Source organism: Geotrypetes seraphini, chromosome 3 (assembly GCF_902459505.1).
Source record: "Geotrypetes seraphini chromosome 3, aGeoSer1.1, whole genome shotgun sequence".
Classification (NCBI taxonomy): Eukaryota; Metazoa; Chordata; class Amphibia; order Gymnophiona; family Dermophiidae; genus Geotrypetes; species Geotrypetes seraphini.
In genome coordinates this window covers 357,532,145-357,545,501 of record NC_047086.1, presented here as the reverse complement: position 1 = coordinate 357,545,501, position 13,357 = coordinate 357,532,145, and the positions used below count along the sequence as shown (strand labels likewise).

The window sequence follows — 13,357 nt, the reverse complement described above, 5'->3', positions numbered from 1 at the left end:
TCTTGTTTCCGCAGTGAGGCAATCAAGGATCATGCGGTCCAGCAGCCCCCACCCGCCCGGTCACAGCGTTTAGCCAGCTCCCTCCCTCCACCTCACCTTATATTCCGAGTTTGCCGGCTTTCTTTTTCGCCGAGCCGCACACTTTCAAAAAGCCGCGCACACGCGGCTGCTGGAGATGTTCAATCTTCTCTGCTGCAACTTCCTGTTTCCGGTTGTGTCAGAGCAGAAGATTGAACAACTGAGCAGCCGCGCGTGCTGCTTGGCGAAAAAGAAAGCCAGCAAACTCGGAATATAAGGTGAGGTGGAGGGAGGGAGCTGGCTGAATGCTGCTATCGGGCGGGTGGGGGCTGCTGGACCGCACGATCGCGCGTGTTCCCGGCTCACACTAGGAAGGAGGGAGTGAAAGGGAAAAAGATTCTGGGCCAAGGGGATGAAGAGGGAAAGAAAGAAACCCACAGCAGGAAAGAAAGGGGAGGACAGGCAGGTGAGCCAGATGCTAGAAGCAGGGGGTTGGGGAAAGAAAGAGGGAAAGAAGCTAGATGGGGTTGAAAAGAAGAGACACACTGGTATGGAAGAGGAAGATAGGGGAAATCTGGACACAGGAAGGTAACAGAAAGAGGGGAAATTATGTGCATGGGGGCATAGGGACAGAGACATAAAGGGGACATGCCATGGGGATGGTATATGGACATGGGAGGGTGGGGGGAAATGCCAGATACATAGGGGAGATATTAGAAATGGAAAAAATAGGAACACAGAAGCGAGATGGTTTGTGGGGATGGGACAGGGACCGAGCTCGCAGACTCCAGCGGCTTGCACAAATTACATTGTAACGTGCCACAAAAATAAGAGGGAGGGAGGTAGATAGATAGGCCACGCGAGAGGAGCTGAAGGGTGGTAGAAAGGAACAGATGGTGAAGGAGGGAGGGAAGGGTGGTGGTAGAAAGGAATAGAACAGACATTGAAAGAGGGTAGAGAGGAACAGACCCTGAAGGGAAATGTGGAAGACAGAGTGGGGAGAAGACACTAGAAGGGAAGAAGACAGATGCCAGACTATGGGGGAGTGAAGGAAAGAAGATGGGTGCTAGACCAATTGGGGGGGGGGGGGGTGAAGGGGCACAGTAACAGCAAATGGAAGACACAGTGGATGGAAGGAATTGAATGAGAAGATGTGGAAAGCAGAAACAGACAACAAAGGTAGGAAAAAAAAATTCTATTTATTTTTGATTTAGGATAAAGTAGTATATTAGTTGTGTTTTAAAAAAAATTATAAACAAAGCCCTGCCAGCTGAACATCTCTTTCTCTAGTTCAGCAGCCAGAACTTTGATTTATAAGGAAGGAATAAGCTAAATATTGCAGTACTAAGGCTTATATGGATGCTGCGGGGACGGGGCGGTGAAGGGGATGGCGGTGACGGTGACGGGGCGGTGAAGGGGACGGCGGGACGAGGACGGGGCAGTGACGGGGACAGATTTTTCCCCCGTGTCATTCTCTAGTTTACAATGTATCAAACTAAAATGAAATTAGGTACTTGAGAAAAACTACCCTATCTGTCCTGAAGGCTCACAATCTAGCTAAAGTACCTGATTAAAATAAAAATATGTAATACATTTCCAGGGTCAAAAATCAAAGAAATAGAACATAGAAATAATGAAAGACGATAAAAAATTAAAAATAAAACAAAACAAATTTAAGAGATAGAAAAGTTTCTGAGGCGGCTTGCTAGTAAGTTCAGTCTGCAGAACCAGGTCAACTGGCCGCCACTAAAGAAGCAGGACCAGGAACCACGCCAATGAAGACCACCATGACACCAGTCACCGGATAGGCAAGGCCAGGTGCCGCCGACAGCAGACCTCTGAAGTGAAGTTCACTTTCCCTTCGATGTGTCCACCAACGCAGCTGCAGGAGTGCAAGTCTGCCGAGGAGAGGGGGAGAGAGGGCAGGCCACAGGAGATCCTCCAACGCCAGCATCAATCCATCGCTGGTGACCACGTCGGGGCCGTGCTGTCTCGCGCCGATGGCTTCCTCCTTCTGCTGCTGGACAACAGCCCGGAAAGGGAAAGCTGTGTTGAACCAGCTGATAGAATCCCCAGGAAGAGCAGCAGTTAGGAGAGCTGAAAGAAAACATAGTTCCCTCAGAACCTGGTGTGATTTTTCTCAAATGACTTGGCACCAGTGGACAGCCTTAGAATGGCCCTGCTATGCTTAGAGAGATTTGCATGCAAATCTCTTATGTTTATTGGATTGTGGATATCCTGAAAACTCAACTGGCTGGGTTGAGATTGAATCACTGCCTAAGGAAATGGAGTGTTAGGTTACTTGGCTAAAAGATCACACGGGCAAGTCTGTGTAGTTTCTTTTACATTAGGCTAGTCCTCCAGTTCTGTGTCAGGAGCCCCTTTCATTGGTGGTAGCAGGAGCAGCATGTTCCCTCTTCCAAACACGACAGCAAACAAGGGAACGTTGGGGATTTCTTCAGACTTTATCAAACTGTCTCATGAACTCCATTTCACTCTGCTGTAATTTAGAGAATGACGTCTAAATGATCCAGTGACCTCAGGTTAGAAGAAATATACCGATATATGCATTTGCAGCATGGTCTTCCATTCACACTGTGACACTGCATTGCTCTTTTAGACAATATGCCTTAAAGGAAGAGTGTGCTTGGACAAGGCCTTTTCAATTACTAATTGGTTCTGCTAACACTATTCTTCAGGGGATTACCCTAAAAAGCAGGGAGGTAAATCCCATCCACTTATGTGACTGATTCATCCTTGAAGGAGAGAAATATTTGTTGCCTATCTCCAACAGAGGTTCTGCATGGACAACAGGATAAATCATACACAGATTCACCCACCTTCCTGGAGAGTTGACATCAGCTTTGAAGCAATTAATGAGGTAGAGGCTGTCTGAGAAGGCTCACTCATGTCTAGAAAACTCCCCCCCCCCCCCAGTCTTTGAAGTAGCTGGTTTGTCAGTGCTATTGGAATTTGTTACCCCATGTTTATCTGATTTTTTATCCTGCTGTTTACAGAGATCTCCTATTTTACAGCTATATATATATTTTACAGTTTCATGCAGTAATGTCCTCCCCTCTCCTGTAATGGCCAGTAAATAAATTACCATATGCTTAACGAGGTGATTGGATAGAATCTCTGGATTACCTCCAACATTAATCCAGAACCAGAAAACCTAGGAAAATCATAAAAGATCTTCAACCCTGTTTCTGGAGGATGAATTACTGAAAGAAATATTTCATGTCTCCCTCCAATTTCACCAACTACATAACAAAAACTTAAACTCCAAACAGAATTCAATGATTGTTTCACAGTGTTGCAAAATGTTTATTTCTGATACTGTGTTAGTCCTATTACTAGGCTTTGGTCCTACTTGGAAATTTAAACGGTATATAAAGATTTTTAATAATAACCATAGCGGGTGAAGGTGGCTCCCGACATTGCAGCACTGCACAACCCCTGCCTCTGTTCTCCACTGTGTGCCCCTTGCCCCACTTATCTCCCTGCCCCGCATACCTCTTGGCAGGGATATCGGCATATCTGCTCCTCTCCGCCACCCATCTCTTCAAATCTTTACTGGCAGTGAGCAACATCTCTTTCGGCTGCTCGTGCCTGCCTCAGCTCTCCCTCTAATTTCACTTCCTGGTCCCGTGAACTGTACGCGCCCAAATCACATTCAAGCTATACTGCATCATATTCCATACCCTGCATGCTAAAACCTCAGAGCGGTACAAATCTACTAATGCTTTTACCATCCAAAGGAGTCAAATACAAACTAATCTATAACTCCCTATTCATCTTTATAATCGTCAGAACATGGAACAGCCTCCCAGCAACTGTTAGGATTGAACTGAACTCCTCAGCTTTTGAAAAATAACTACCTGTACGACAGACCTCTTCAACCTGTAACTTAATCACCACTGCCATCTCAAGAAAACTATCACCAGTACCTCCAAAACACTGCAATTTACATGTCAGACCTTCCCTTCTCACTATTGTAAAACGTTAAAAAATTTGAAACCAAAATGTCACTTGTCATTGTAATTCCCCATAGTAATATATGTGCCTTCAACCTATTCTGGATAAGTGCAATACAGAAATTCTGATTACATTAGTATTTATTATATTTTGGTTATTTTATTACAGCTGTATTTGCTATATACCATCTTGGTGAATCTCTTCATAAAAGCAGTTAATCCCAATAAACAAACAAAACAAAGCTGAGATTAGTAGGGCATGTGAGTTTTTCAGAATGCATGCTGGTAGACATGATACTGGCAAAACTTGTAAGAGGCATCTGTATGCCTTACATGCAGAAAGGTGGTATGAACAGGATAAGAGTGTTAACAATTACCATAGACCTGTCTTGTTTGTACCACTAAAAGGGTGTCTCAGATCTGTTCAGTATTTTGTTGGCCCCTGACAGCTAGGCTGAAAGCACCAACACCTATGTAGTGATTATCATGTATTTGAAGAGAGATTATTTAGTATTTTTTTCTTTTTCCTTCACTCCCATGGAATTTTTCTTCCACGCCTACTCTCCTTTCTACTGTATCATGCCCCCAGATTTGCATATGGATCCTAGCATGGCTGACCTCCACTTGCTTGCCATCCTTCTCTTCATTGGAGTTGTGCTCTTCCAGCATCAGCTTTTCATATACATCTCAAGAGGAGGATCCCCCAAAGTACTACCCTAAAAGATAGGGAAGTGTATGAGAGAGATTCAGAAACCTCAAAGGTATACAAAAATGCACCAAAGGCAAACATTTTTAAATGGAAAAGAAGTTTCTAGAGCAAGCAGTCATGGTATAAACCAGAAAGGGATCAGCCTCGGGTGCAACAAGGGTCTATGAGCTAGATGCACTAAAGTCAGTCAGTAATACCGACTGGATCGCTGTTGGCCAATTCTCTGACCGATTCTGGCCAAGCGGTTGATGTACTACCAAGTTTGCATGCACAGAGGTACAAATCATTTGCATGCAAATCCGACAGCTCAATCGTTCAGTGAGCTATTGACACATGCACAGAGCCCTAACAGCAGTGACAGGGGAAGCAGCCTCCTATCACTGCTGTTAGGACTTCTTTTTTTTTAATGGCACAGATGTTGTGCTTGTATTGTATTGTGTGTTTATTTATTATTCACTTTATACAAAGCGAAATACAAATCAATAAGGATAATAAATGTCATTATAGATGTAAAACCATACAGAAACACAATATAAAAACATGCAATGATAAACAGCAATTAAGCATCAATGTTCATAGCATGTATTCTCATAGCCCAGTCTCTCATTCTTAGAGTCCCTCATTCTTCAACTGTTTTTCATTTTGCAAAACAGATGGTGTTTTAGCAATTTTTAAATGTTTTCAAATTCCTCTGTTATCTTATATATTGTGGAAGCCTGTTCCATTCCTCTGGATCAACACAGGAGAACACACACGCCCTTGTTGTTTTCAATTTTAACTCCTTTCTCGTCGAGATCTTCAAATCCCAGTGGTCAGAGGAACACAATTTAGGGAGTGCAATATAATATGATAGACAGTCAATTGGGTATTTGGGAGCAAATAAGGCCCTTAGGCCCCTCCCTGTGCATCACATGGGATACAGAAGGAGGAGCCTAAGGCCTTGATTTGCTCAGACATCTGATCTTAGGCCCCTCCCTGTGCATCACATGGGATACAGAGGGAGGAGCTTAAGGCCCTGATTGGCTCATACACCCAAGGCATCTCCCAAGGGGAGGGGCCTTTGGTGTCTGAGCCAGTCAGGGCCTTAAGCTCCTCCCCATTCATCACATGGTGCACCTGGAAGGGGAAGGCCCATCATTTTCCATTTACTGGTCCTCGGAGCTGGAGGGACCGTGCTTCCCTCTAGCTCCCAATGTCTACCAAAGGTGCAGGGGGTGGATGGGTTCGGGAGATCATCCAGTGGCAGGAGGGAGTGGGGGCATGGCGCAGGGGTATTTGGCCAGGCAGGAGGGAGTAGGCATCCCTCCTGCCATTTTCGCTGCCGTTGGGGTTCGCGGTGGGGTGGTTGTTGGGGACTGCTGTCATCAGCGATGGGGGGGACTTTGTTTTCATTTTTTTTTTTTCAATTGGACAGATATTTTGTGTGTTTAACACATGCAAAATATCTGTGCCATTGAGGAAAAAAAAACCAGGCAGACCTGTCAGTTTTTTCACGATAGCTAAAACCCCAGTTTTTTGTGTGTTTTTTTGCATAGCCAAGCGATGTTAGATTTGCTTTGCATGGGGTTTTAGCTAATTTGCATGGCCGGATTAGAAAATGGGCGATTGAGAGGAAAAACATGCAATGAGCCATTTTGTGCATTGGATTGGTAAAAGCGATTGCCATTAAAGTTATGAAAACAGGTTTAGTGACGATCACTGACTTTAGTGCATCTAGCCCTATATCTTTACAGTGATAGTGGTGGAAAGGTGACTCAACCTCCCATTGAAAGTGATGGAGACAGTATCAGAATTTAGGAGTGTATGAGATTGGCACATACGAGCTTTATTTGTAGGGAATGGGAAGTAATTATGGAGTCAAATAGTTTGGTGTATGACTGAAAAGGGAAAATAGGCAGTCTAGATGAGCATTATGGTTTTTGCAGTGTCCTAGAGAAATGATTTGAAGATTATTAATGTTTAGTATCCACCGAGCTACCTTTTATCTACATGTATAAGATGGTTTACTTTTATCTATTTCTCCATAGAATGCTGATGTTGGCCTGAAGCAGGTTTGGTATGGCCCCAAAGTCATGATAGATGGAGCTGATGCGGACACATTTTCAGAGGGAGAGACTGTGACCTTCATAAATTGGGGAAATATTAATATTACTAAAATAAACAGGTAGGAAATATGCACTACAGACTGGACTTGTTCAAGATTTGGTTGCAAGGTAGATTTATGCTTCAGTGTTTGAAAATTAGAGCAACAAAAAAAGAAATCCAACCGAATCTGCAGAAAAACCACCAAAACAGGAAAACCAAACAAAAACTGCAGACAATGTACACGATGCAGGCAAGAATTTATTGTACCAAAGTTAAAATGCAGTAATAAAAAATCTTTTTACCAACCAAGAGACCCAACATGGTCCGTGTTTCGGACAACACGCCTTCGTCAGGGGTCCTAATGAATAAAAATACAATACTGAAATGTTCAATATTAAGAAAACTAAATAACTAATAAAAAATAAAATAAAATGAGAGGGGTGTTGCCATGCCATGCCTGAAGGAGTGTGATAGAATAGCAACAGGATGGATGATATTTGTGAAGGGATCAAAGTACAAAACAAACTGACACAGAATGGAAAATGGAAAAAAAAACATAAAAATATATAAAGAGAACAACATGCAGTGAATCAAAAGTTAATTTAAAAAAAAGGGTGGAGACAAAAGCAAATAACAAGAAACAAAAGAAGTGAAAACAAAAAACGGAAAACGTGACACAGGAACAAAAGGTGAATCTCTATATTACCAGAGGTGCCAATTTTTGACATTGATTTGTGATGAGAGAGCACTTACCATGGTAAATAAGGTATACAATGTACCGCAAAAAATGAAGGTAACAACTATCATAAAAAACATAAAAACATAACATCATATAAAAACATCATATAAAATATAAGGCCTACCATGGTAAATAAGGTATACAATGTACCGCAAAAAATGAAGGTAACAACTATCATAAAACACATATAAAAACATCATTTAAAAAAAAAAATATATATATATATATAAGGCCTATAGTTAAAATTCTTTAATAAAATTAAAACGTACTATAAACAATAATGAAAATGAACTGCTATCAAGAGCAACATGGAACATAACATCATATAAAATGTGTAACTTGCAATTAGAATAAAATCTCTTTATATAAAAACAAAAACATAAGATCATATAATATAACAGAACAGAAAAAGGTTATGTAAGGCATGCTTGTATGATGAAAGCTTCCAATAAAAACAAAACATACTATGGATGATTGTTAAGGTAACAGCCATAATAAAAAGCATTAAGAGATAACATCATATATAATGTTTAAATGAATTCAAAATCATAAAGTATTTAATATAACAGAAAGAGATGACTCGAGATGTGTTAGTATTCCAAGCGTATCAATAACATGAGGAAAATGGAAAGAGCTGGGGAGAGAATGTTGGTATGAAGTTATCATGGGCATAATAATATCAACGCTCCTAGGGTAAATTATATGCAAATATATATGTATATGTAGGAAAAAAATATATGCAAATATGTATCACAAATCCTAACAGTACTTGGTTTAACCATATGAGCCAAAGCTCCAAATAAACGAACTTACCAAAAAACCTGCAAGCATGTTTGTCTGTAAAGCGTATGAGGATCGGATAAGCGGAGGGCATAAGTAATTTTAATAATACAGCCTTGATAGTGAGAAAGCCAAGGTTGCTGAAATATGTATCTTAAATAAAAGAGACGTCATCCAAAACTACGAGCAATGAGTTATACTGAAAAACCTGCCAGCTTGACTGTCTCTAAGATACATAATGATCGGAAGAGCAGAGGGCATAGTAAATTTAATAAAACAGCCTTAGGAGTCAAAAAACAACCAAAAACCAAAAGTTGCTAAAATAATGTGGCTTAAGCAGAAGCACCAGACGTGTGGCGATATGTATAGACTGACACAATGAATTGCAATACAACCTGAGGGGTGAAATGTAACATAAAATGTAATGTGCAGCTTGCCCAAATGAATAATAAAGCTGCCTTAAAAGTTTTAAAGAGCCATAAAGGCTAAAACGTCAAATGGACAAAAATGTATGAAGAGGACTTAACCAAATGCCTGTGTATTACACCAAGAGCCGCTGCCAAAAACCAAATCACTCAAAAGCAGAAAATGAAAAAAGTGCTGCAAAACTGTTGTGATTTTAAAGAAACCTGACTGTAACATGAATAGAAACGATTGGTAGATAGACTCAGGAGATGACAGGGTTGACACATAAGGCGTTAAATAAATCAGCTAGAAGCTGGCTGTCATTTTTTCATGGTAGAATGATTCTGACATTATGTATTTGGAATGATTCAACACCTTGTACTTCAGTTTATTTGTGATCAGCCAGTGAAAACTTTATGAAAGTACCAAATCTAAGACTCATGGGTACACAAACCAGGGCTTGCTTAACACTTCATCCGTGCATGGAGTTCCTTGGAAAGCTTGACTAAACAAGAACTGTTGTGTGGTCTTTAAGTTGGCTTTGATAGTCAGTTTATCAACTGTGCCTCTGTTGTACTCTTGTGCAGTGTATAACCATATAATTAAACATTGGACTGATTATTTATGTGGCATGTGGCATGTTTTGTGACTTCATTTATCTTATGATTTTTGTTGTTATGGTCATTGGTTACTTTGTTTCTGTTTATTTTGGCATAAATTAACCTGTTTGTTAATTTGTAGCTTAATTTTTTTTTAATTATTGCTTCTGCTTGTAACTAATCACTCATGGCATGAGGTGCTGAGTGAGGATCTGCATAGGGGAAGAAAAATTCCATTGGAATATCTTACCTGGTGGCATTCAAACTTGAGAAAAGGTAAAATTTGGTTTTCAGTGGGTTATTTCATTGTCTTTCTGTTTTACTTTTTTAATTCAGTACTCTGCTTTTTTTTTTTTTTTTTTTTTTGCAATAGTGTAGCCTTTAGATTCTATTTTAATGTTTTAGTCTGGATTAATATTTTAGGTTGTATTTCGGAAGATAAGATCAGATTAGGGAACAGTATTCAAAAATACCTTCATAGAAACCCAGACTAAATACTCATATATTCTATGTATTAAAAAATGAGAAAGGAAGACCAAACGACAGCCAGCGTGGTTTAACAAGTGCGGTGAAGGAAGCTAAAAGAGAATCCTTTAGAAAGTGAAAGAAGGATCTGACTGAAAATAATTGTGTAAACAGCACAAGGAATGGCAAGTCAAATGCAAGTCACTAATAAGGAAGGTAGAGAGAAACCTTGAAAATAGGATTGCGTTGGAAGCAAAAACACACAGTAAAAACTTTTATAGGTATATTAAAAGCAAGAAGCCAGGAAGAGAATCAGTTGGACCATTAGACGAATGAGGGATAAAAGGGGTTCTCAGTGAAGATGAGGCCAGAGCGGAGAGATTAAGTGAATTCTTTGCTTCAGTCTTCACTAAGGAAGATGTGGGGAAGTTGCTGTTCCCAGAAATGGTACTCATTTCTGATGAATCAAAAGAAACTCAATCAAGCAAGATATAGCGGCACTAGAAAAGATTCAAAGAAGAGCGACCAAGATGATAAAGGGGATGGAACTCTTCTTGTATGAGGAAAGACTAAAAAGGTTAGGGCTCTTCAGCTTGGAAAAGAGAAGGCTGAGGGAAGTTATGATTGAAGTCTACAAAATCCTGAGTGGAGTAGAACGGGTACAAGTGGATCGATTTTTCACTCTGTTAAAAATTACAAAGACTAGGGGACACTCAATGAAACTGCAGGGAAATACTTTTAAAACCAATAGGAAGAAAAAAATTTTCATTCAGAGAATAGTTAAACTCTGGAATGCATTGCCAGAGGTTGTGGTAAAAGCAGATAGCATAGCTGGTTTTAAGAAAGATTTGAACAAAAATCCTGGAGGAAAAGTCCATAGTCTTCTATTAAGACATGGGGGAAGTTTCTGCTTGCCCTAGATCGGTAGCATGGAATGTTGCTACTCTTTGGGTTTTGGCCAGATATTAGTGACCTGGATTGGCCATCGTGAGAATGGGCTGCTGGGCTTGATGGACCATTGGTCTGACCCAGCAAGGCTATTCTTATATTCTTAGGTAAAGTAATGTGTCAATTTGCCAAATTGAACAGTAGCAAATTGCCTGGACCAGACTGTATATATCCCAGCGTGCTGATAGAATTGAAGAATGAACTTGCAGAGCTATTAGTAATTTGTTATTTTTCTTTAAAATCCAGCATAGTACCGGAAAATTGTAGGGTGGCCAACATGATGCTGATATTTTAAAAGGGTTCCAGAGGTGATCCGGGAAATTATAGTCCCAGTGAGTCTGATGTCGGTGCTGGGCAAAATGGTAGAGACTATTATTTTTTTAAAAACCCAAACATATACATAAGCTTGGATTAATGAAAGAAAGCCAACATGGATTTAGTCAAGGCAAATTTTGCCTTGCCAATCTACTGCATTTCTTTGAAGGGATGAATGAACATGGATAAAGGTGAACCGATTGATATTGTGTATTTGGATTTTTAAAAGGCATTTGACAAAGTACCTCATGAAAGACTTCTGAGCAAATTAGAAAGTCATGAGATAGGAGGGAATGTCCTATTATGGATTAAGAAGTGGTTGAAAAACAGAAAACAAAGAGTAGGTTTAAACGGTCAATATTCTCAATGGAGAAATGTAAATAGTGGGACTGCTGGGACCACTGCTTTTTAACATATTTATCAGTGATTTAGAGATGGGAATAACTAGTGAGATACGAGATATGTAATTAAATTTTCTGATGACACAAAATTGTTCAAAGTTGAAAATTGCAAGAGGATTGTGAAAAATTGCAAGAGGACCTTGTGACACTGGAAGACTGGGCATCAGAATGGTAGATGACGTTTAATGTGAGCAAGTGCAAAATGATGCATGTGGGAAAGAGGAACCCAAACTATAGCTATGTGATGTATGGTTCCATGTTAGGAGTCGCTGTCCCAAAAAAGATCTAGGCATCATTGTTGAGGATATGTTGAAACCCTCAGCTCAGTGTGTGACAGAGGCAGCTAAGAAAGCAAATAGAAAACTTAGGAGTTATCAGGAAAGGAATGGAAAACAAAAGATGAAAATGTTATAATGCCCTTGTATTGCTCTATGGTATGGCCGCGCCTCGAATAATCTGTGCAATTCTGATCACCATATCTAAAAAAAAAAAAAAAAAAAGATATAGCGGAATTAGAAATGGAACAGAAAAGGGTGCCGAAAATGATAAAGGGGATGGGACGACTTCCCTATAGGGGTGATACGATAGAGGTTTATAAAATACTGAGTGGAGTGGAAAGGGTTGATGTGAATCGCTTGTTTACTTTTTCCAAATATACTAGTACTAGGGGGCATGCGATAAAGCTTCTAAGTAGTAGATTTAAAATAAACCAGAGAAAATATTTCTTCACACAATGTGTAATTAAACTCTGGAATTTGTTGCCGGAGGATGTTGTGAAATTTAGCTTAGCAAGGTTTTAAAAAGGTTTGGATAATTTTCTAAAGAAAAGTTCATAAGCCATTATTAAGATGGCTTGGTGAAATCAAGTTTATCAAGTTTATTAGGTTTTTTGTTTTTTTTTTTTTTATCCTAGGATAAGCAGCATAAAATTCATTTTAGTACTTGGGATCTAGCTAGGTACTTGGAACTGGGTTGACTACTGTTGGAAACAGCATACAAGGTTTGATGGACCTTTGGTCTGTCCAGTATGGCAATTCTTATGTTCTTATTTTAACTTGCGTTATCTGGCCTTAAGTATTTTAGTGGAAAGCCATGTCTAAAATAAAATAGACGAGCAGTAGCCCAGATCTGGCATGACTGGCTAGTTCAATTGTTATGTCACCTTTTTCAAATATTCTTTTAATATATTTATATTTTCAACAGCTACATTAGTTTGGGGAAGGAAGTGTGGGACATAGCGAGGAAAAACTTTATATAAGAGGAGAAAAAGAGAGATACAGTTTGGGAATACCTCTTTGTAGACTGGTCTTGCTGCCTTTTCATGACAGATTTAAAGCTTCATAAATGTTGATTTTCATTGACTTGACAGGTAACCAGAACAGATTTCCCTACCCCTTCCCCATATCCAAGAAAAGATTTGATTTAATTAACGAGGCCATTCAAGATTGTGTATAGTAACAAAGTTAAAACGTTGTTGCAAGTTCCCTTTTAAGTTAAAACATATAAGGAAACTTACTTAAGGTGAGAAAATGATCTATGGGGATGTGCTCCCCCATGTCAAGAGATCAACCATCAGCCTTACGCTCCCACTTTTAATTTTCATGACATAATATGCAGCTCCCCCTCCTTACAAAATATTGATAATTAATCTCAATAGTCATTACCATCACAGACACATCCTATAAAAACAGTGGTGTACTAAGGGGAAACGGGGGAGGGGGGCGGTCCTCTCTGGGCACCATCTTGCTCGGGGTGTCGGCACCCGTTCTCCTCTTCTCTGCCCCCCTTCCCACTCCTCCCCCTTCTCTTTGCCCTGTACCCTTTTAACTTTGGCGTGAGCAGCCACCAACTTGCTGCCCGCGTCAGCTTCGGCGCTCTCTCTGATGTCAGTTCCGGGACCCGGGCCTAGGAAGTGA

At 40.2% G+C, this 13,357-nt stretch overlaps 1 protein-coding gene across 2 annotated transcripts in view; it reads left to right on the top strand.

Annotated features, from left to right (window-relative positions):
- EPRS1 (glutamyl-prolyl-tRNA synthetase 1) overlaps window positions 1-13,357 on the top strand; it is a 206,048-nt gene that overhangs the window by 104,484 nt on the left and 88,207 nt on the right. For both annotated transcript variants that reach the window (XM_033937456.1, XM_033937457.1), the window contains exon 14: window positions 6,732-6,868. In XM_033937456.1, coding sequence (XP_033793347.1) covers window positions 6,732-6,868 — 137 coding nt within the window. The remainder of the gene's footprint in view (window positions 1-6,731; window positions 6,869-13,357) is intronic.